We start from the raw sequence: 21,951 nt of genomic DNA on the forward strand, positions 1-21,951 counted from the left end.
GTCGTGGCTCTTTGAGAATAGGACTCCTTATAAATATAGATATAGCACAACAGAGTACAAGAAACGGTCTTTGAATTATTAAAGAAGTTGCATTAAGGGGATAAACACATGTAGCATATGAACCTTATTTTAAAAAAGTCTGATTCATTTACTTGTCAACAAAATAAAAGTGAAACGAAACTGTATCAGAGCCAAAAATGAAACTCAAGCATTATTTATAGCTTGATCTTAATCATCTTATTGTTATTTTTCATGAGAACAAGATGGAAGATGAGTAAGCAGCATCTTATTTATGGGCTACAAGAGCGACCTTAGCCCCAGAAATATATCTTCCAGTCTGTTTAGCACAAATGAGATTGGATTGGATGAATTGGATAAAGCTTGCACTGTCTTTCTCAAGAGCAAAAAAAAACTAGTCCCTCCGCTATCATCAAAAATCTACACCCTAAAATATTAGACAGGAAAAGCAAATAGAAATAAATGTCAACAAGTGCAAGAGCTTTTTCTTTTGGCATCAAGGCTGCTTCGTTCCAAAACCCACACCTGGATGCAAAATCTTCAGCGGAAAGGATGAATAACTGGATCAGTGTTTTCAGGATTATTACTCAAAATCACACTGTAATCTGTAATATGTTAATGCGGGTACATTTAGTGCACCTGACACCTGACACCACAGTACAAAAGTCATGTGGGTGGAAACCTTTATTTAGTTTTGGTTCTAGCTTTTGTTCGAGCGGATCTTTGTGTATTGGTGGTGAGTGACTCATGGGTTTTTACAATTTGGTGTATTGTATTATATTATATTGTATTATTTCAAAATATATCATCTAGAATATTTCTCAATAAAGAGAAAAGGACAACTGAGCAGGTGTACATGTGTATGGTTGTCAGTGACAGTTAGTTAATCATTAAAACAAACCTGCCGAGGTCTGCTCTGACTTGGCTGCTCTTCCGGGTCTTGCGCTTGTCTCACCCGGTCCACATTCAAACAGACAGCAATAACAAGAGTTTTTACATTGAGCTTTGCTTTAATGTAACTTTCATGGTGTGTGATTGTGTGTAAAAAAAAGAAGTTTGTCTATTTAGACAAAATGATTATGCCAAAACAATCAGTGTTTTGTATTGTTGAAGTTAGTTATGGTTTTCCAAAGCTGTGAGAATATAAATGTTCAAATGATCATTTATATGTGTGTATTTGTGTGTCTTTGTTCTTTTGTGTGTCAGCAGGCGATTGCAACAAACATGGGACAAAAAAAAAGCAGCCTTCGGGAGGAAGGCTACACGATTGAAAGGGAAACAGAAAGTGGTGTTATAGCCACAAAGGACGGTGTCAGATTCTTTATAAAAAAGATCGAAGTAAGTGGTTTTATTACTTTACAAACAGAATGCTGACAATAAATCCCACTAATGAAACAAATCCTGTGAGAGTCGAAACCCATCAAATGAATTTCAAAAGCACAGATTCCTCTGTCTTTATCTAAAGTACTCTGTTTGCGTATATGTCAGTTTATTGACGCTTATTAATTACATGGATGTCTTGTTCACATTGAAAGAAAGCTGTCATGATCCCTGCAGTAATGAGCAGAGCACTGATTGTGGAGTGAAGCTTCCTCCTCATATGATAAAGTCTGCCAAACCATTCTGACACAGTGGCTTTTTAAACAGATTTCCACAAATGCAGCATCAATCTCAAACATGGAAACCCTCAAGACGACAAGTCATCCTCATGTGATGAGCACCAAGGACTCTTTTGAACGTAAGAATGCTTCACATTTAATAGTCCTCTGTAGCTGATGCAAAATACAATGTTTAGTAATGAAGTTATTATCTGCAGCACTCCTCAATCTGAATGAATGTATGAAGAGGAAATATTTGATGAGTGTTAACCTTTTTGTTTAAAACACATCTGAATTTGTGATACAGCTGACATCAAAAATAGAGCTGAGAGGAACATGTGTTTAGAAAAAGTTGACAGACCGTCTTTTCCTTTTGTCATAAAAATGAAGATCAGAACACTTGCTATGTAGTGATGGACTACTGTGAGGGAGGGACCCTTGCAGAAAAAATCAGAAGGAGGACTGACTCACCACAGGAGTTTGAGGTACAACATTCACACACACACATATGTATTACATACTGCATGTATGTGTATATATATATGAAATCTATCGAGCTGAGATATCCGCTCTGCGATAACTATCCCGATTTCTTTTCTAGGTACTGAGCTGGATTGTTGAAATCTGTATGGCGCTGAAAAGCATTCATGAGAAAGGCTTGCTTCACAAGAATCTGACGCCACAGGTACAGCACAGTCTGATAAAGAGATCAGTCATGTGCTTTCACTAAAGTTACACATCACACATACAAAAGAGAGTACGTAGCCTCAAAGTGTTGAATATTGGATACATATACTAATATGTATATACAAATATAGAAATACAACCTCGATCCCAGAAAGTCTGGACACTGTATGAATAGAATACGATCATTTGCGTGTATTGTGTTTAAAGTCAACAGTTTAATGTAGAGTTCCCAAGATGATGCAGTAATATCACTTATACAATCATTCATCAGCTGTAGGTGTGGGTAGTCATACACACAGGTCTTTGAGCTAAATGCTAACTTCAGCCCGCTAACATGCTTAATGACAACAACCACGGTAAAGCCTGCAAGCAGCATGTTAGCATGCTCACATTCACAAATTCACCCTAAACACAGAGTAGGTAGAACTCTGACTGCTGAGGTGATGGCTCTGCACGAAAAGTCAGGGCATGCCAAAGTGATTTGAAGTCACCCTGCAGAGGACATGAATGTGTGTCTCAAAGGTCATCACAGTCGGTTCAGTAGATGTTGAGGCATCGTCTGGGAACCATGAATGTGCATGTGTATTTTGAGGTATTTCAGTCTGGATGAAAGAGGCTGACTAGCAGGTTTGCTGATATTGCCATCCAATGAGCCATGGCAGAAGCATGGTTAAAAAATGGCTGATTACATTACCTGTAGCAGAGCTGTGATGGGGTGATAGCACAACGAGGACAGTGTGTATGCGGCACTGTATTGTTTTTTGGAACTCAACATAGAAATGAAGAGCAGGGAGGTCAGCACTGGAATCCCTTGTGTGCTGATTAGGGCTCCTGACTGAAATGCATCTATGACTAATTGAATAACATCTTGTTAGAAATACTTCACTGCCATCTTCTGGCTTCAGGTCTGTTTCAAATGACAGTTATTTTGGGCGTGATCAAAGACGGAGTCTGTTGAACTGTACATACAGGTAAAGGTGCTTTCTGGAGCAACCAGTTGCTGCCACCACCTCTGTATTTTCAAGAACTACACAGCAGCCAGGTAGCAGGGCTGCTGTCATAAATAAGCTGTCTACACCTGAACTGTAACACAACCACCATACTTTGAATGTAAGCTCCAGAAAAAATCATCTTCAGTCAATTACCACTGTGTTGACAAAGTCACAGTTTGACCTCTTCTTCTCTTTCAGAACATATACCTGACAGAATTTGGAACACTGTGCTTGGGTGGATTGTGGAAAATAGACAGAAAGTACTGAATACTCCTTTTTCAATTACTAATATAAACATGGAAAGTGTTCATATGCCGACAATTTATAAATACATGTCTCTTTTTACGCAGTTCAAACTTGAATACTGAGACACATGGAGTGATTAATTATCTGGCACCGGAGGTCTTCACACAGTCAAGATATGACTCTAAAAGGTAAAGACCTTCATACCAGAATAGAAAATGCACATACTCTGCCAAGGAGGGGGGATTTACGGGGAACTGTGAGGGATAGAACCCAGATGCAGACACAACGGGGAACATAGACTAACACGAAACACAACAGAGCTAGAGACTAAGGCAACACAAGAAACTCACTAACACAGAACATGGCAAGACTATGGACAATACAATAAAAGGAAAACTCACTCAGGACATGGCATGGACATGAACACAGACAAACCAAGGGATGCGCTAGATTCAAATTAATAAATTTATTGAGACAACGAAAATCTACAACTAAGGAAACTAATTAACACACTCTGGGGACAAGGGCTATACATACAAGGCAACACAGGGAAAAACTGAGCAATAGGAACACACTAACACGAAACACAACGGGGCATGGATGAGACAGGGACAGCACAAGAACTCACTAACACAAAACTATAACAAGACAAGACTAGAAACTCAATTACATAAACTGTGGCAGGACTAAAGACATAGACACGACTAGGAACAAACTATCAGGGAATAAAATAAAGAACAGAAAGCGCTCCCGAAGGAGGAAAACACAAAAGCTATGAAAACGCAACTGACCAACTGAAAGAACTAGATATGAAAAACTAACAACTCAAAATTCACTACTAGCAAACGAAAGAACAAGAATCTAAATAACAAAAGTAATCAAACAGAAAATCGCTCTTAACAAGGAGAACAAATCAGCTTCGCAGAAACTAAATTATAAACTTTACAAACAAATAACACTCATGAAAGGAACATGGCATAGAACTTAAACTAACAAGGGAAATGCAGACAAGACTAAGGACAGGGACTACATAAAAGAAGACATGAACAAAGACAAGAACAAGGCGATAAACTAACTAGAACTGTGGAAAATAAAAGACAAAGACGAAACAAGGAACAACTCAGACCTGAACAGAAACACGGATATGAACAAAGGTAACGCAACAAGAAACACTTACATGAGACATGACAAACACTCACTAAGGGACTATGGCTAGAACGATGACGATGACAATGACACAGACTTTGACTATGACTATGACTATGGTGAGGAGCGTAGACAGCAAGGTTACGACAACCCGACAAGGACAAGGGGGAAGACACGGACTTAAATACACAAGGAGGAAACACTAATGACACACAGGTGGGAACAATTAGACAATCACACGGGAGGGAAAACACAGGAAGTAAAGTAAACCAAAGACACATAATGCGAACCTTCAAAATAAAACAGGAAGTAACAAAACCCAGGCAAAGACAAGACACAATGGGAAACAACAAAAATTCAAACAAGACAGGGCAAGGGTAGAGACTAAGACAATACAAAAACTCTCTTACATAAAACATGGCATGACTGAGACAACACTAACTAAATAAGGCAATGGCAAGGATCAACAAAAGGAAAACTAAACAAAACCGGCGTGCATGGCACGGGTCATGACAATACTCGCCCAACCCAGTATTTGCTAAGCTTGATAACACTGTCCCTTGTCTTGACTTTTTTTTCCCTTTAACTTTGCATTTAGTTGCCAAAACATTTCAAAATGTCTTTTGTAATGCTAATAATGGTATTAATGATGATACTTTCTTCATTTTGTAGTGAAATGTGGTCAGTGGGATGCATTCTCTATGAGCTCTGTACTCAGAAACTAGCGGTAAGTTACCCAGCATGCATGTCATCAAAAATGACCATAATCCAAAAAAAAAAAAAAAAAAGGAAGAAAGAAAAATTAGGATAGAAATAAGACTACGAACTAGAGAAAAGCCTGCACAGCTAATGGCTGTGTGAGGCTGTACTGAGGTACAGCAGGACCTTGTCTGCATGCTAGCATGCTCACAATGGCAAGTTCACCAGGTATAATATTTACCATGCTAACATCTGCTAATTAGCACTAAACAGAAATCACAGCTCAGGCTGATTTTAATCACTTTTAATCAGGTATTTTGTGGTAGACCAAAGAATTGGACAAACTGAAATTTTGAAGAGATGAAAAGACAGGGGATTATCAGTAATTACACTTTATCCCGAGGACATGAATGTGTCCTCGGGATACATTCATACAATCCATCTGACAGATATTTGACACAAAACTGCAAATGTCAACCTCATGGTGGCGCTAGAATCTGACAGTCAGATGATCAACAGTCATTTAGATCACCTACATCATGTGAAAACCAGGAACTCTACAAAAAAAAAAGCCCTGACGTGACCATCCATGAAGGCACGCCGCTAGCATGGCTGAAAAAATGGCTACACTATCTTTTATGTAAAAGTCCCAGTCTCACTCTCTGTGTTACGCTACATTAACAGATCATATACACAGATACATATGTTTAGGGTTAACACTAAAAAGAACTGAAATATTATTTGTGTTATTATCAAAACTGAGAAGCTAAATTTTTTATCTCAGGCAACTTTGACAAATGCGAACATTTTAACTAAATCTCTGCCCACTAATTTCTAACAATAATTCTTCTTCAGTTCTCTGCAGGGACCACAGTTGATCTCATCTCCAAGATTAGATCTGGTGCTAACCCACATCTCCAAGACAAGTGGTCATCGGAGTTTCGTGAACTCTTCAGTGACATGTTGAATAGAGACCCTAACTCAAGACCTACAGCCTGGGAGATTTTGGCACGCCCAAATACCTTAAGATTTCTCTTCAGAAAGGTTTGACACTTTATAAAAATAAAGAATTTAGTACCTCACTATCGCAGATTCCACCTTCCCTTAGCATGACAGAAATCCTGTGGAAGAGTTGTGTAGCCTCATACATGTTTTCTGATCAGCTGAAACTTCTGCATCGGTCTCTGACACTGACTGTTTTTTGGGTAGAGCAAAACTACGACAGACCACCTTCAGACTCAGCTGTACAAGCTAAAGGCCGTGGCAGATAATCTGGAAAGTGTGCACCAGGGCGCCACCATCGGCAGCCTGACAGGAGGAGTGATCGGAGCCGTGGGAGGGATTACCTCCATAGTGGGCATCGCTCTGGCCCCCTTCACCTTGGGAACCTCGCTTGTTGTCACTGCAATAGGAGCTGGGGTGGGTGTGGCTGGTGGGGTCACTGCCGGTGTCTCAAATATCACAAACATCGTCAACCAGTCCTCTGATCGCAAAGCTGTTCAAAGCATCATTAAAGAGTTTAATGAGAAAATTAATGCCGTAGCCCTCTGGCTCCAGGAGATTAGCAACAGTTTACAGATAATCAGCAGATGTTGCTCATCTGACATGCCGAACGATGAGGACAGCAGTCTCAACGCAAGGTTTGGCACTAAGGTAGGAAAGAGCATCAGTGAACTGCTTCAACTGCTTCGGGTGGTAAGCATTGGCAGAATCGCTGCACAGGCATCCAGGGCAGTACGTGTGGCCGCAGCAGCAACCAGTGTGCTTTCTGCTCTGTTTGTGGCAGCAGATATCTTTTTTATTGCAATGGATGCCAAAGAGATACGTAACATGAGGCAAACAGAGGCACGTTCTGAGATCATGAAATTTGTCCAGTCTGTCAGGGACGCTTCAAAGGAGTTGCAGCAAGTTTTGGATGAGTTCAAAAACATAATCTCAATCATCCCTTCTCTTGAGGATGAGAGAGAGCTGCAGTGGCAAGACATGGAATGAATGTAGACCGGAGGGTACATTAAGCTACGCCTGCAGGTGTGGATATATTGCACCTCAGCGTTTTCAGAATTGCCTGAAAATTCATTCATTCAGAAAAAGTCCGGTCTGTTTTCAGTCTGCTCAGTCTAACTACAGATACCTGGGACTTTATTCAGACAGAGGTCCAAAGCTTAAATATTATTTTGACTATGTCACAAAGAAAATTAAGAATTCACAGGCTAATGTTCAGTTTTTCCACAACGTCAACAAAACGTGTCATTACCAGACTCTTCCTGACTCAGATCAACTATGGTGATACTACCTATAGGTTTACCTCACCGCCCACTGTAAATTGTCTTCTATCAGATCAACGGCTGGCAAATCAACTTTTTTTGTATCGTGGCTCTCTCAAGCTCAAACTCCAGACTCTTGTCTCTTTAATCAGTTTTAAATGCAGAATTAAGGAAGTGGTCACTGCTGGTAGTTAGTGTGATTTGATATTGCTGTCCTGTTTGTGTCCTTGATGCTGCTATTTGACTCTGCCTTGGCTAGGTCTCACTTGTACAGATATGTGATATATATCATCATGACAATCTTTTTTTATATTTAAAAAAAATACATTAAAAAATAATACAGTGACAGCACTCATTGAAGAAATGCTGAATGTTCATTTTCAGGGTAAAAACTGTACTGATGTTTTATGAGGTTTCTTACTGACAGATCTTAGATTCAATGATTGCAAATTAAACACCTTGTTGTAATCTGGTAGTAGCTTCATGGTTGCTGGCAATCTGAATATGGAGTTTCTTGTTTTCTTACATGAATGTCAGACACAGTGAAAGCCCCTTTGAGTAGGATTTGAAAAAGTCTTACTAACTTCTTAATAACTTAATAATAACTTAACAACTTGTTAACTCGTTATTGTCTTTTCTAGTTGTATAAAGACACTGTGTCAGACCACAATACATGTGGCTGTACCCGCAGATCTGACCCAGGGACCATGAAATGCATCTCATCTTTTAAACAGCAACTTATGCCGTCATAACAACTTGAAAGATGATTAGATCAAGATGATTCATTAGATCACCGAGGGGCTTTAACTGCATTCAAACATGCCCACTAATGAGTTATAAAGCTGTTATAGCGAGACCGTTGTGCAGACATGAGGACATGCTGCTGTCTCCTTAAACTGTAAACTTGTAATTTCTATGTGAAAACATTTATAACACTTGCCAATATTGTATGTATCTATACTATGATGGATATTTGGGTCATATATACTTTGATAAGTTTGATTACACACATATATTCTGCTAATAGTTACATTACATGAATATGCTTACATTAATGATAGTTGGATCCTGATATGTTGATCTTATTCATATTTTCTGCTGATGGATTGTGTGACTAAATAATAAACAGAAATTCTACTTCTCCTGGCTAAGTTTTTCCTTTATTATTCATAGAAGTGATTTAGACGAGGAGTGATTCTTTGTGTGCAAAATATATCTAAGGCCAGTGTGACCTAGAACAGGTTTTGAGATAGAGGCCTGGCATGGGAGACATCTTGGGCCCCTCGACTTAAAATAGAACAGGTTGGCGTCAGGGATAAGGGTGTCTCTACAATTGTCCTTGCAAACAGCTCGCTTCACTCACTTTTGATTTGTATGAAATGAGTCAAGTTCTTACCCAGGTTAGCATCAGCATTAGCATGGGCATCAATGTGGGGTCCATCTCCTCTGAAGTCGACTGAAAAGACACATTAGATAACACACATATAACAACATGTATATAACATACTGCCGTAAATCCACATCACCATATTGTCTTTCCTCAGTATTTACATTTCATATTTTCAGTTCATTACAGTCCTGTCTGCCCGACTTCAATAAACAAAGATGATAATTATAACCACTATGAACCCTCACACTGAGAAACATAAACATTCCTCAAGAATTGTCTTATCTGCTTCAGATTGTAGTGCACAATTTCTTCTGATATGTTTGACTAACTTTTGAAAGAACAGCAGATTATATCTTTACTATTTAATTAATAAATTAGGAGTGAAGTTCTTCCTGTTGTTAGCAGCGACATGAGCGACAGCATCAATGTGGGGTCCGTCTCCTCCCTCCATTGCAACTGATGTTCAACGTTATTGTTTGCAGAAATATTCCTTAAGAAATCTGTAGAAAACGTGGAGTCTGAACAGCTTGAGACAGTGATGTGCAGTGTCTAACACTGCGCATCACATTAACATTAACTCCAGCTTCTGACCAATTCATGGCTCTGTTGCTCCACACTGTAGAACGTAGAAGAGAAACTCCAGCAGAAACACTTTCAGATTGATTGTAAAGGACGACTTACCACTTTGTTCGCTCTTGATTATGTGTCCAAGCAGAGTCCACTTCCATTTAAAAGTCAAATCTTTGGACAGCCAAGTCTTCTCTTCTCTGTCCACCGCTGGCTGGTCTGGTTAGCTGTGAGAGAAGCTCAGGAGGGGTTCAGGTCTTCACTGGCCTCTGTCTTGCTGTTCTTGTCTTCTCTTGCTTCTTCTATCAGCTTGTTCTGCCTTGTCGACCTGCCTGTCTTTGGTGGATCAGTAACGCTGTTGTTTCTGACGCTGTTCCTGCAGCTCCTCTTTCCAAACTTACACTGACATCTGAAGCTTGTACTGCCAGTGATGAGTCTGATTCATGACAGAAAGTAGCATGTACTTCTAACTCAAGAAAATACATTCAACGTTATTTTAAGAAATCCATCTTGACTTCTGATGCTGTTGGAACCTGCAGGGGGGCTGATGCCTGTCGTGCTGACTCCTCAAGGGACCAAAAGCTGCAGCAAAGCAAATGATAATCAGAGTCTGAAGAGTTTCTTTGGTGTCTTCTCAGGAAGAACTGGAGTCAGCACGTTTGGAGGAGAAGAGCTGGAGGCTGCAGGAGGCGCCATCAGACCTGCTGCTGCATGCAAGGAGAGGTGTTCTCCCTCCAGCTCTCACAGGCTGTGCCAAAGGGTGTCCGGGTCTGGACTGAGCTGAGGATGGACATGGAATCCATGTTTGTAGATGTTTATCAGTGGACGGTTCGTCAAGTGTGATAATAGGTGACTTGTTATGTAATGATGAGTAATGAGTAATGAGTAATTTTTTTGTTTCCCTCCCCCAGCAGAGACTCCGGCATCTGTCTCAAAAACTGTCCGGACTTCACAAGCTACAGATTGACTATAGAATTAATCTGGATTATAGAAGGAATCACAACTAACTTGTGTTATCTTTGCATATTGATATTTTATTGGTTGTTTGAATATACTTGTGTTTGCTTAATTTATGCCCTTGTCAATTAAGATCATTTGTGAAATACCTACATTGTAATGGCAATCTTCAGTAGTGATGTTGCATTTATAACATGTGATTGTCTTTCACTCTCAGGAAACCGGGGCGGAAGTCAAAGGCCAAAAAAAAAAAAACACAGGTATTCCAGGTACATTTTGAGGACGACTTGTCGAACAAGTAATTTTATTTATAGACAGAACTATTTTAAACTTTTTAAAAAATAAATGCACAGGCAGAATGCCACATACTTTTTCAAACAAGGCAAAGTTTATTGTAATTGGAAAATAGTTAATTTAAAACTTTCCAGCTAGCAACTATTGATTCATTCTTTAATTTCACAGCTAAGAAGAGGGTGTACGACTACCCCATGATGGAGAAAAGTAAGAAAGGAAGTATTATTTAAAAGGATTAAACTAATTAAACAGAAAATGGTCATATCTGTAATAATTAAAGAAAATGATTATGTGATTTTTATTTCTCTTTTTCTTAGAGTTTCAGAAGGTAGTTGTGGAGACCCGAATGGCCATCCTGGATGAGTTAAAGAGCCTCAACTCCAGGGAAGAAATGGAAGAGAGTGGACAGTTGCCCCTAAAAACTCTTGGATGTTAGGGTCTCCCCTTTACTCTGACAGCTTACAAATGGAAGCACATGGAACCCGTTTGGTCTATTTGGTTTCATTTATATCCTATCAGAGTTACAAACTTGTAATGGTCACTTTTGCCGTACATCATAGAGATTGCAAAGCTGTCTCATGTCGGGGGAAGAATGTGAAGACGTGCACCAATAAGACCATGTACAGGTATGATTACACATAGAAGGTTAATATCTATACTGTAGACCAGACAACATAACAGTGGGTGGTTACACTGTGGTAGTGTAATACAACTTATATAAGTTTGCATTTGACAATCGGCTTCATTTTTTATCTGTTGCAGACTCAATATGCAAGGTGGTGGGCCACATGGAAAGAGGGCCTTCAAGAAGACTCCCTTCTACTCTGTTATCACTGGGAAAAACTGTCTGCTAGTTTTTTGGCGATTGCTTCTTCAATTCAATTCAATCATTGGTGTAGCTTCATGAAAGGGAACCAAACTACAGTTTAGTAGTCAGACTTTATTTATTCATTATTCTTTACAGAGTAACCCCAAAGTCTCAAATAGGTGGTGCCCAATGTCCATTGAGTCAAGCCTTTTGAAACCATGTACCATTTCTAATTGGATAATATCTGTGACATCACGTATAACAATAGGCAACCACACTTACAATCTTTCTTCATTTATTCTATTTCTTTGTTTGCAGAAGCTGGTCAGAAAACATTCAAAGAGGCTACGGATGGCATGATCAGCTCAGCAATGGCCGTACATTTTAAACAGGCCCCAGCTGGAAGTGGTGGAGGGGGCTATAGGAGGCCCAGGACACCATTGGTGTCTTTTTTATTTATTCTTTTTTTTTTTTTTTGCGTTTTGGTTTAGTTTACAGCATCCCAGACAGGTACAGTTTCTGGATATTTTTTTTTTTTTTTGTAATATTTTACATTAATTAAATACATTTTTATTTTATTTTTCAAATTTGTGCCTGTTTTAACCACAATGTTAAAAAAAATAACCAAAAGTTGCTTTTTTTTGGTAATATTGTATATTTGAGTTTGTGCTTTTATTTCATTGCAATGTATTTTTGAAAATTTGTTAAGAAATTAAAATAAGTATATTGTTTGCACATTCATATGTTTGTGATGGTTGGATAATGTTTGAAAAATGTATTGATTTAGATTACAGTAGGATAGTTTGGTTCATGTTGACTGTCGTGACTCCTTTCGCCTATCAATCAAGGGCACCTGGTCGCAGATAGTGAGAATGTTTCGAGGCTTGTGAATGACATGTCCACTCCACTGCTTTATCCAAAATAATCACAGTGCTGTTTATTGTTCATATACTTCAGTTGCAGTTTCCAAAACCAATAATTGTTTGCTTACCAATGCAGAATACCAAATCAGAATTAAACAAACATCAAAACGATGCGACACAACATGACACGGCCTAAAACTGTTTGCTTCCCTTCCATCAGCCACATCTGACTGCCTCGCCTGGCTGATTATGTGACCCTCCTCAACAGCAGGGATGCCCCCAGTGGTGGGAAGCTCACAGCAAAAATAAATAAACAAAAATAAAAATGAAACACATGCACAGAAATGGCTCTTACAGTTAACTTCAAGAGATGTATTAATATCCAGTGGTAAAAAAGGGCATGACAGTGTTACTGACACCTATTTAAAGGATCCAAAAAAAAACATGTAATGTAAATAAATTGTCATAACATCTTGGAACTACATCATTGTAAAGATCACAGGTTAAATTTGGTCCCTTTTTTATTTTAGAGAACCTGATTTTACATTCAATTTTGACAACTTTAATTTCCCTTTAATACAGGTTTGTTGTGAATAATTTAATAGATTCTAATGGCTGGATTTATTAGAATATCATTCTAATAATATGTTTAATAGACATCTATACAAAGTCTAGATCTGTAATGGGGTTGAAATTTGGTATAAAAGTAAATGTCTGGGAAATGTCTAAATTTAGACTCCTATAAATAGACATTCATTAGCAGTTTTAGCCCGGACGTCAAAGGACCATGAGAGTCTATTAGACATCTTTTAGACCAAAAAATGCTCGGTGGGAGGAGTCCGACATCATCACGAAAGTATTTAATCTCACAGAATTCAGAATTGTGTTTGGTTTTAGGAAAATGTATCTGTTTCAAAAGGGATGTAATACAGGACAAGTTCTCTATCTTCTCTGAACCCCCACATTTCAAAACTTTAAGATTTTCCGTTTTTCTTTTTTGTTGTTTTTATTTTCTCTTCAACATGTATGAAAATGCCAAAATCAAACACCTTTTCGTAAGAGCTCCGTCTGCAAATGCTCCAAAGCACATTTGTAATTTCTCATTTTTAGTTCTCCTCCTGTTTTTTTAATCAATATGTGTTTGTGTTTAATATGTTTAATAACTAATGATTGAATTACTTTCAATAACTCTGTAGACAGACAATTTCAATCTGCTATTGGAGAAAGAGAAAGTTATTCTTTCATCAAGGTATGAAAGGTTTTTTGTCATGCCACAGGATTGCAAAATGAAATGCAATTGTTGCCCCCTCCATACGACACATGCAGCTCTTGCTCAGGAGATGGCAGCAGTTCTGGTTAAGAAGATGGCTGCAGCTCTGGCTGAGGACATGGCTGCAGTTCTGCTTGAAGACATGCCTGCTGCTCTGGCTCAGAGGAGAGCTACAGCTCTAGCGCAGAAGATGACTGCAGCTCTGGAACAGAAGACGGCTGCAGCTCTGGCTCAGGAGATTGCTGCAGCACAGGAACTGGAACCAGCTGCAGCTCTGGCACAGGAGACATCTGCAGCTCTGTCTTAGTATATTGCTTTCGCTCAGGCTCAGGAAATGGCTGCAGCACTGGGTCAGAGGATGGCTCCAGCTCTGGCTCAGGAGATGGCTACAGCTCCAGCGTAGGAGATGACTGCAGCTCTGGCTCAGGAGATTGCTGCAGCACAGGAACTGATGGCTGCAGCTCTGGGTCACAACATGGCTGCTGCACAGGAACACGAGACAGCTGCAGCTCTGTCTCATGAGATGGCGGCAGCTCTGGTTCAGGAGATGTCTGCAGCTCTGGCTCTGGAGATGGCTGCACCTCTGCTACAGGAGATGGCTGCAGTTCTGGTTAAGAAGATGGCTGCAGATCTGGCTCACGAGATGGCGGCAGCTCTGGTTTAGGAGAACAGTGCAGCACAGGTGTCAGTCTTGCTGGACTCCCCTTTTCTGAGGGACAAATGACAGACAGGGTGGTGTCAAAAGGAGAACTACTGATCAGTATATAATATTACAAATATATATATTTACCGATTTTAAGAAGAGGGTTCATGCTTTGTTGTCTTTTTGCTGCTTGCCTCCTCTGGTCTTTGTCTAGATTGCTCTTCATGTTGTTTCATTTCCTCTCTTCTCTCACAATGCATGCTGGCTCTGACTTTGGACATGGCTGCCGATCTGGATTAGGAGATGGCTTCAGCTCTGGTTTAGAGGATGGCTGTAGCTCTGGCTCCGGAGATTGCTGCAGCTCTAGCTCAGGAGATTGCTACAGCACAGGAACTGGAGACAGTTGCAGCTCTGTCTCACGAGATTGCTGCAGCTTTGGCTCAGGAGATGGCAGCTGCACTGGCTGAGGAGTTGGCTGCAACCCTGGCCCAGGGGATCGCTTCAGCACAGTAACTAGAGACAGCTGCAGCTCTGGCTAAGGCGATAGCTGCAACTCTGGCGTCGGAGATGTCTGCAGTTTTGGCACTGGAGATGGCTGCAGCGCTGCCTTAGGAGATTGCTGGAGCTCTGGCTCAAGAGATGGCTGCAGTTCTGGTTCAGGAGAAGGCTGCAGCTGTGGGTCAGGACATGGCTGTTGCACAGGAACTGGAGACAGCTGCAGCTCTGCCTTCGAAGACTGCTGGACCTCGGGGTCAGGAGATAGCTGAAGCTCTGTCATCGGAGATTGCTTCAGTTCCGCCTTAGGTGAGATGGCTGTAGCTGATGATGACTGCAGTCAAGGCTCTGGAGATGGCTTCAAATCTGGCTCAGGAGATGGCTGCAGCTCTGGCACAAGAGATGGCTGCAGCTCTGGCACAAGAGATGGCTGAAGCTCTGGCTGAGGAGAACGTTGCAGCACGGGAACTGGAAACAGCCACACCTCTGGCTTAGAAGATGGCTGCGGATTTGCTTTAAGAGATGGCTGCAGCTCTGGCTGAGGACATGGCTGCAGTTCTGGTTGAAGACATGGCTGCTGCTTTGGTTCAGAGGAGGGCTGCAGCTCTGGCTCACGAGATGGCTTCAGCTCTGGCACAAGAGATGGCTGCAGCTCTGGCTCAGGAGATTGCTGCAGCACAGGAACTGATGGCTGCAGCTCTGACTCAGGAGATGGCTGCAGCTCTGGGTCAAGAGATTGCTGCAAAACGGGAACTGGAGACAGCTGCACTTCTCTCTCAGGAGACTGTTTCAGATCTGACATAGGAGAGATGGCTTCAGCTCTGGCTCAGGAACTGATGGCTGCAGCTCTGGGTCACAACATGGTTGCTGCACAGGAACTGGAGACAGCTGAAGCTCTGTCTCCTAAGATGGCTGCAGCTCTGGTTCAGGAGATGGCTGCAGTTCTGGCTTAAGAGATGGCTGCAGCTCTTGCTGAGGACATGGCTGCAGTTCTGGTTGAAGACATGGCTGCTGCAGCACAGGAACTGATGGCTGCAGCTCTGACTCAGGAGATGGCTGCAGCTCTGGGTCAAGAGATTGCTGCAACACAGGAACTGGAGACAGCTGCACTTCTCTCTCAAGAGACTGTTTCAGATCTGACATAGGAGAGATTGCTGCAGCTCTGGCTCTGGAGATTGCTGCAGCTCTGTTTTAGGAGAGATGGCTGGAGCTCTGGCTGAGAAGATGACTGCAGCGCTGGCTCAGGAGATGGCTGCAGCACAGGAACTTGAGACAGCTGCAGCTTTGGCTCAGGAGATGGCTGCAGCTCTGGTTTAGGAGAACACTGCAGCACAGGTGTCAGTCTTGCTGGACTCCCCTTTTCTGAAGGACAAATGACAGATAGGGTGGTGTCAAAAGGATAACTACTGATCAGTATATAATATTACAAATATATATATCTACCTATTTTAAGAAGAGGGTTCACAGTGCATGCTTTGTTGTCTTTTTGCTGCTGGCCTCCTCTGGTCTTTGTCTAGTTTGCTCTTCATGTTGTTTCATTTCCTCTCTTCTCTCACAATGCATGCTGGCTCTGACTTTGGACATGGCTGCCGTTCTGGATTAGGAGATGGCTTCAGCTCTGGTTTACAGGATGGCTGTAGCTCTGGCTCCAGAGATGGCTGCAGGTCTAGCTCAGGAGATTGCTACAGCACAGGAACTGGAGACAGCTGCAGTCTGTCAGTCTATCGTTCTTGCTCCGGGGATGGCTGCAGCTATGGCTGAGGAGATGGCTGCACCACAGGAACTGGAGACAGCTGCAGCTCTGTCTTACGAGATTGCTGCAGCTTTGGCACAGGAGATGGCAGCTGCACTGGCTGAGGAGTTGGCTACAACCCTGGCCCAGGGGATCGCTTCAGCACAGGAACTAGAGACAGCTGCAGCTCTGGCAGAGGCGATAGCTGCAACTCTGGCTTTGGAGATGTCTGCAGATCTGTCTTGGGACATGGTTGCAGGTCTGGATTCGGAGATTGCTGCAGCTCTGTTTTAGGAGAGATGGCTGGAGCTCTGGCTGAGAAGATGACTGCAGCGCTGGCTCAGGAGATGGCTGCAGCACAGGAACTTGAGACAGCTGCAGCTCTGGCTCAGGAGATGGCTGCATCTCTGGCTGAGGAGTTGGATGCAACCCTGGCCCAGGGGTTCGCTGCAGCACAGGAACTAGAGAAATGTGCAGCTCTGGCTGAGGCGATAGCTGCAACTCTGGCTTCGGAGATGTCTTCAACTCTGGCTTTGGACATGGGTGCAGGTCTGGACGAGGAGATGCCTGCAGCTCTGGCTCAGAGGATGGCTGCAGCTCTGTCTTGGGAGGTGGCTGCAGCTCTGGCTTACGAGATGGCTGAAGCTCTGGCTCAGAGGATGGCTGCAGATCTTTCTTGGGACATGGTTGCAGGTCTGGATTAGAAGATGGCTGCAGCTCTGGCTGAGGAGTTGGCTGCAACCCTGGCCCAGGAGATTGCTGCAGCACAGGAACTGGAGAAATCTGCAGCTCTGGCTGAGGCGATCGATGCAACTCTGGCTTCGGTGATGTCTGCAGCTTTGGCTTTGGACATGGGTGCAGGTCTGGACTAGGAGATGCCTGCAGCTCTGGCTCAGAGGGTGGCTGCAGCTCTGTCTTGGGAGTGTCGCTGCAGCTCTGGCTTACGAGATGGCTGCAGATCTGTCTTGGGACATGGTTGCAGGTCTGGATTAGAAGATGGCTGCAGCTCTGGCTCAGAGGATGGCTGCAGCTCTGGCTCAGAGGATGACTGCAGCTCTGGATCTGGAGACGGCTATAGCTCTGACTTCAGAGATGGTTGCAGTTCTGGTTTAATAGATGGCTGCAGCTCTGGCTGAGGAGATGGATACAGTTCTGGTTTCAGAGATAACTGCAGCTCTGGCTCAGAGAATGGCAGCAGCTCTAGCTCTGGAGATAGCTGCAGCTCTGGCTTAGGAGATGGCTGCAGCTCTGGGTCGGCAGCCATCTCCTAATCCAGACCTGAACCCATGTGCAAAGCCAGAGCTGCAGCTATCGCCTCAGCCAGAGCTGCAGCTGTCTCTCGTTCCTGTGCTGCAGCGATCCTCTGAGCCAGAGCTGCAGCCATCAATCAAAATGTGTTGACTGTTATCCTCCCTTCCTTGCAACTTGTCTCTTAGAAAAAGCAGAGGAGTCCCAATGTGACCAGGAAAGGAGACAGCATACATTGTCACAGAAGAGAGGAAATGAAACAACATGAAGACCAAACTAGACAAAGAGCAAAGGAGGCGAGCAGCAAAAGGACAACAAAGCATGCATGTGAACCCTCTTCTTAAAATAGGTAAATATATATTTGTGTTACATTTTCATGAGAATTTCTATGCTGATCAGTAGTTCTCCTTTTGACACCACCTTATCTGCCATTTGTCCTTCAGAAAAGGGGAGTCTAGCAAGACTCACACCTGTGCTGCAGTGCTCACCTAAACCAGAGCTGCCATCTCCTGAGCCAGAGCTGCAGCTGTATCCAGTTCCTGTGCTGCAGCAATCCCCTTAGCCAATGTTGCCGCCATCTCCTAAACCAGAGCTGCAGATGTCTCAAGTTCCTGTGCTGCAGCATTCTTCTGAGCCAGCGCTGCAGTCATCTTCTCAGCCAGAGCTCCAGCCATCTCTCCTAAAGCAGAGCCAGAGCTGCAGCTGTCTCTTGTTCCTGTGCTGCAGCGATCCCCTGGGATAGGGTTGCAGCCAACTCCTCAGCCAGAGCTGCAGCCATCCTCTGAGCCAGAGCTGCAGCCATCTCCATGGCCAGAGCTGCAGCCATCTCCTAATCCAGACCTGCACCCATGTCCAAGGCCAGAGCTGCATCTATCGCCTCAGCCAGAGCTGCAGCTGTCTCTCGTTGCTGTGCTGCAGCGATCCCCTGGGACAGGGTTGTAGCCAACTCCTCAGCCAGAGCTACAGCCATCCTCTGAGCCAGAGCTGCTTTGGAGATTGCTGCAGCTCTGGCTTCGGAGATGGCTGCAACATTGGCTAAGGGGATTGCTGCAGCACAGGAACTGGATACAGCTGCAGCTGCAGACGCACCAAAACCAGTGACCTGTGGACCATAACAAAATATATACAAACTATATATTATTTCTCCCACAGGCGCTGTTTTATTTTGCGTCCAAGTTCAAGGCTGTATGGGCGAAGCCGTCCGCTTTTGTAACTGTGAAAAATGAAAGACACAAAATAATTGTTGTTAGCATTCCAAGTGAAAAAAGAATGAACTTAAATGTATTTAAAGTATATTCAAATTGCACAGTATGTTTCCAGAACATTATCTATTTGTGTGTATTCTCTTTCAGCGCGGCAGTTTTTATTCATTTGATGATGATTTCATTAAAGCTGCACTTATTTAGTAGAAAATAAAGTAGAATTCTACTCCTACAACTAAAACAATGTACATTCAAAATGGGGAATGTCTGTCAGTCATTGACACATTTCCAAGGCGAAAAGATTCATACTTAGCATATTTCTCATTTTTATGGTGTACAAACATACGTGAGCGTTTCGTCCACCACAGAGTGGTAGATCTTCTGGTACTCTTCAACACAGGAGCCATGGATCATCAGAGGCGTCTCAGTGTGTGGGACATGTTCCTGGACACCAGCAGGGCTCGGCTGAGGGGTGAGCTGTCAAGAAATCCATCTTGACAGCTAATGCTGTTTCAGGCTGCTTGCCAACACACACGGGGTAGTTGGTGTGGTAAACCCTGGGCAACAGGGCACAGAGAGTTCACAGTGGCAAAAGACAATTTTATTTTTCTCATACAATATGAATTGTGAACTATGTCGGACACACAGGCCACAAAGAAATAAAGAAAGGCGCACGATGCACCGGTGCAAGACGCACCAAAACCACTGACCTGTGGACCATAACAAACTATATACAAACTAGGGCCAGCACAAAGAAATAAAGAAAGGTGCATGATGCACCAGTGCAAGACGCACCAAAACCACTGACCTGTGGACCATAACAAACTATGTACAAATGTACAGTATTAACCCCTCAGCCAACCATATTAGTTTGGGGCAGTATATATACATGGGCCTTGGTGCAAGACGCTACCAGAGGCGGTCGCTGGTCCAGCCAGACACAAAGACCAGCTCCCAGGGGTCACTATAATTTTAGATATATATTTGTTGATCATTATTTCAGCCTCTTGTTTATTCCCTGTACTACTGAATTACTACATTCAGTGCACTTTGGCTTTTTTGCTGGTGGTAGGCTGCTGAGGGGCCGGTTCACTTGTAATATCTACGTCAATGAGTGGTGGAAAGACTCCTGCTCCATAGGACTCTTTGACGCTCAGGGGTCCAACATCACTGTCTTCTGTGGTGATTCGTGGACGGTTCAGTTTCTCCCACAGGCGCTGTTTTATTTTGCGTCCAAGTTCAAGGCTGTATGGGCGAAGCCGTCCGCTTTTGTAACTGTGAAAAATGAAAGACACAAAATAATTGTTGTTAGCATTCCAAGTGAAAAAAGAATGAACTTAAACATATTTAAAGCATATTCAAATATTGCAAAGTATGTTTCCATGATTTCATTAAAGCTGCACTTAATTAGCAGAAAATAAAGTAGAATTCTACTCCTACAACTAAAACAATGTACATTCAAAATGGGGAATGTCTGTCAGTCATTGACACATTTCCAGGGCTAAAAGATTCATATTTAGCATATTTCTCATTTTTATGGTGGACAAACATACGTGAGCATTTCGTCCACCACAGAGTGGTAGATCTTCTGGTACTCTTCAACACAGGAGCCATGGATCATCAGAGGCGTCTCGGTGTGTGGGACATCAGCAGGGCTCAGCTGAGAGGTGGAGGCCGGGAGGTCGGGAGTAGGGCTAGCAGGAATGAAGCCCTGGACCTGTAGAAGGTGGATATTATTATTTTCTCTGTGCAATATGTTGTTGTTTTTTTGTGATTGTTGCCTGTTTTTGTTACTGCTGGCTGTAGAGCAATTTGCCCCACGGGGACAATAAAGACTCCTTGAACCTTGAACCTTGAGACGACATGAATGCTGTCAGACAGACGTCACACACTACTAACAGACAATGTATATCTGACACACTGCAGAGCTCCACTGTGCCAAAGTCAAAGACTGCTCACAGGTTCTGTCCATTTTACAGACATTTGTGTGACATTTGTTCCACTCAACAATCACTATGAGTATATGGAATTGCATTCAATTTGAGATCATTTTTAATTCAGTGGAATTCAATGTACAATGTGTTGAGGACAGTCAAAGCTGTGCTTACCTGGTTACAGGAGCCTTCCGGATTTTCCTGAGGCACGGTGACCCTCTTCCTTTTTCTGCAGGGGGTCTTCTTCTCAGAGCCAATAGACATGCAGCACTGCAACAATACATACACATGTACACCCAGGTCAGAAAGTGCTATACTATAGTGTATTCGAAATATAGCTGAAGTATAGAAAAGTCATGATAAGAACACTTTTACTTTTTGTGCTTCATTTAAAATGTGTTTGACACATTGAATTGTACTTATTTTTAAATATAGTAAATTACAAATATGTTTAATAGTAATGAGGGGTGCTTATGAAAAGTAGACTTATTTTCAAGTCCTTTGTAACACACTATTAGCAGCTTAATTAAAGTCGACTTTAATTTCACTTCATTCAAGTATATTTCCAACACATTGGTGATGTAAAACAATCGTACTGCAAGTGTGTTTTGAAGCTCATGAATCCTGATTTTCACTGGTGTATTTCAGCACACTTCACAACTATTTACAAGTCAACTATACTCAAATATTACTCAAGTGATACTCAAGGACTACTTGAGTATACTGAAGAATACTTGAAGACTCCAAAAATCCTCTGTACATAAAAGTGTATTTAGTGCATTCTTCCAAAAGTATGCTTTAAGTTGATATATTTTGCACCTGGGTACACATCAGTGTATTAAATTTGAGATCATTTTTAATTCAGTGGAATTCAATGTACAATGTGTTGAGGACAGTG

General features: G+C 42.3%; 1 protein-coding gene across 1 annotated transcript; it reads left to right on the forward strand.

Annotated features, from left to right (window-relative positions):
* The first annotated feature begins 723 nt into the window (after nucleotides 1-723).
* Nucleotides 724-8,731, forward strand: LOC121611471 (serine/threonine-protein kinase Nek8-like). The gene is made up of 10 exons (XM_041944044.1): nucleotides 724-754; nucleotides 1,228-1,356; nucleotides 1,666-1,756; nucleotides 2,007-2,101; nucleotides 2,218-2,301; nucleotides 3,494-3,555; nucleotides 3,646-3,729; nucleotides 5,360-5,414; nucleotides 6,242-6,430; nucleotides 6,596-8,731. Exons 2-10 carry the CDS (start codon nucleotides 1,243-1,245, stop codon nucleotides 7,376-7,378), a joined length of 1,557 nt encoding a protein of 518 aa, XP_041799978.1. The 5' UTR covers nucleotides 724-754; nucleotides 1,228-1,242; the 3' UTR covers nucleotides 7,379-8,731.
* The last annotated feature ends 13,220 nt before the right edge of the window (nucleotides 8,732-21,951 follow it).

The sequence above is a fragment of the Chelmon rostratus genome, chromosome 9 (assembly GCF_017976325.1).
Source record: "Chelmon rostratus isolate fCheRos1 chromosome 9, fCheRos1.pri, whole genome shotgun sequence".
In the NCBI taxonomy this organism is placed as follows: Eukaryota; Metazoa; Chordata; class Actinopteri; order Chaetodontiformes; family Chaetodontidae; genus Chelmon; species Chelmon rostratus.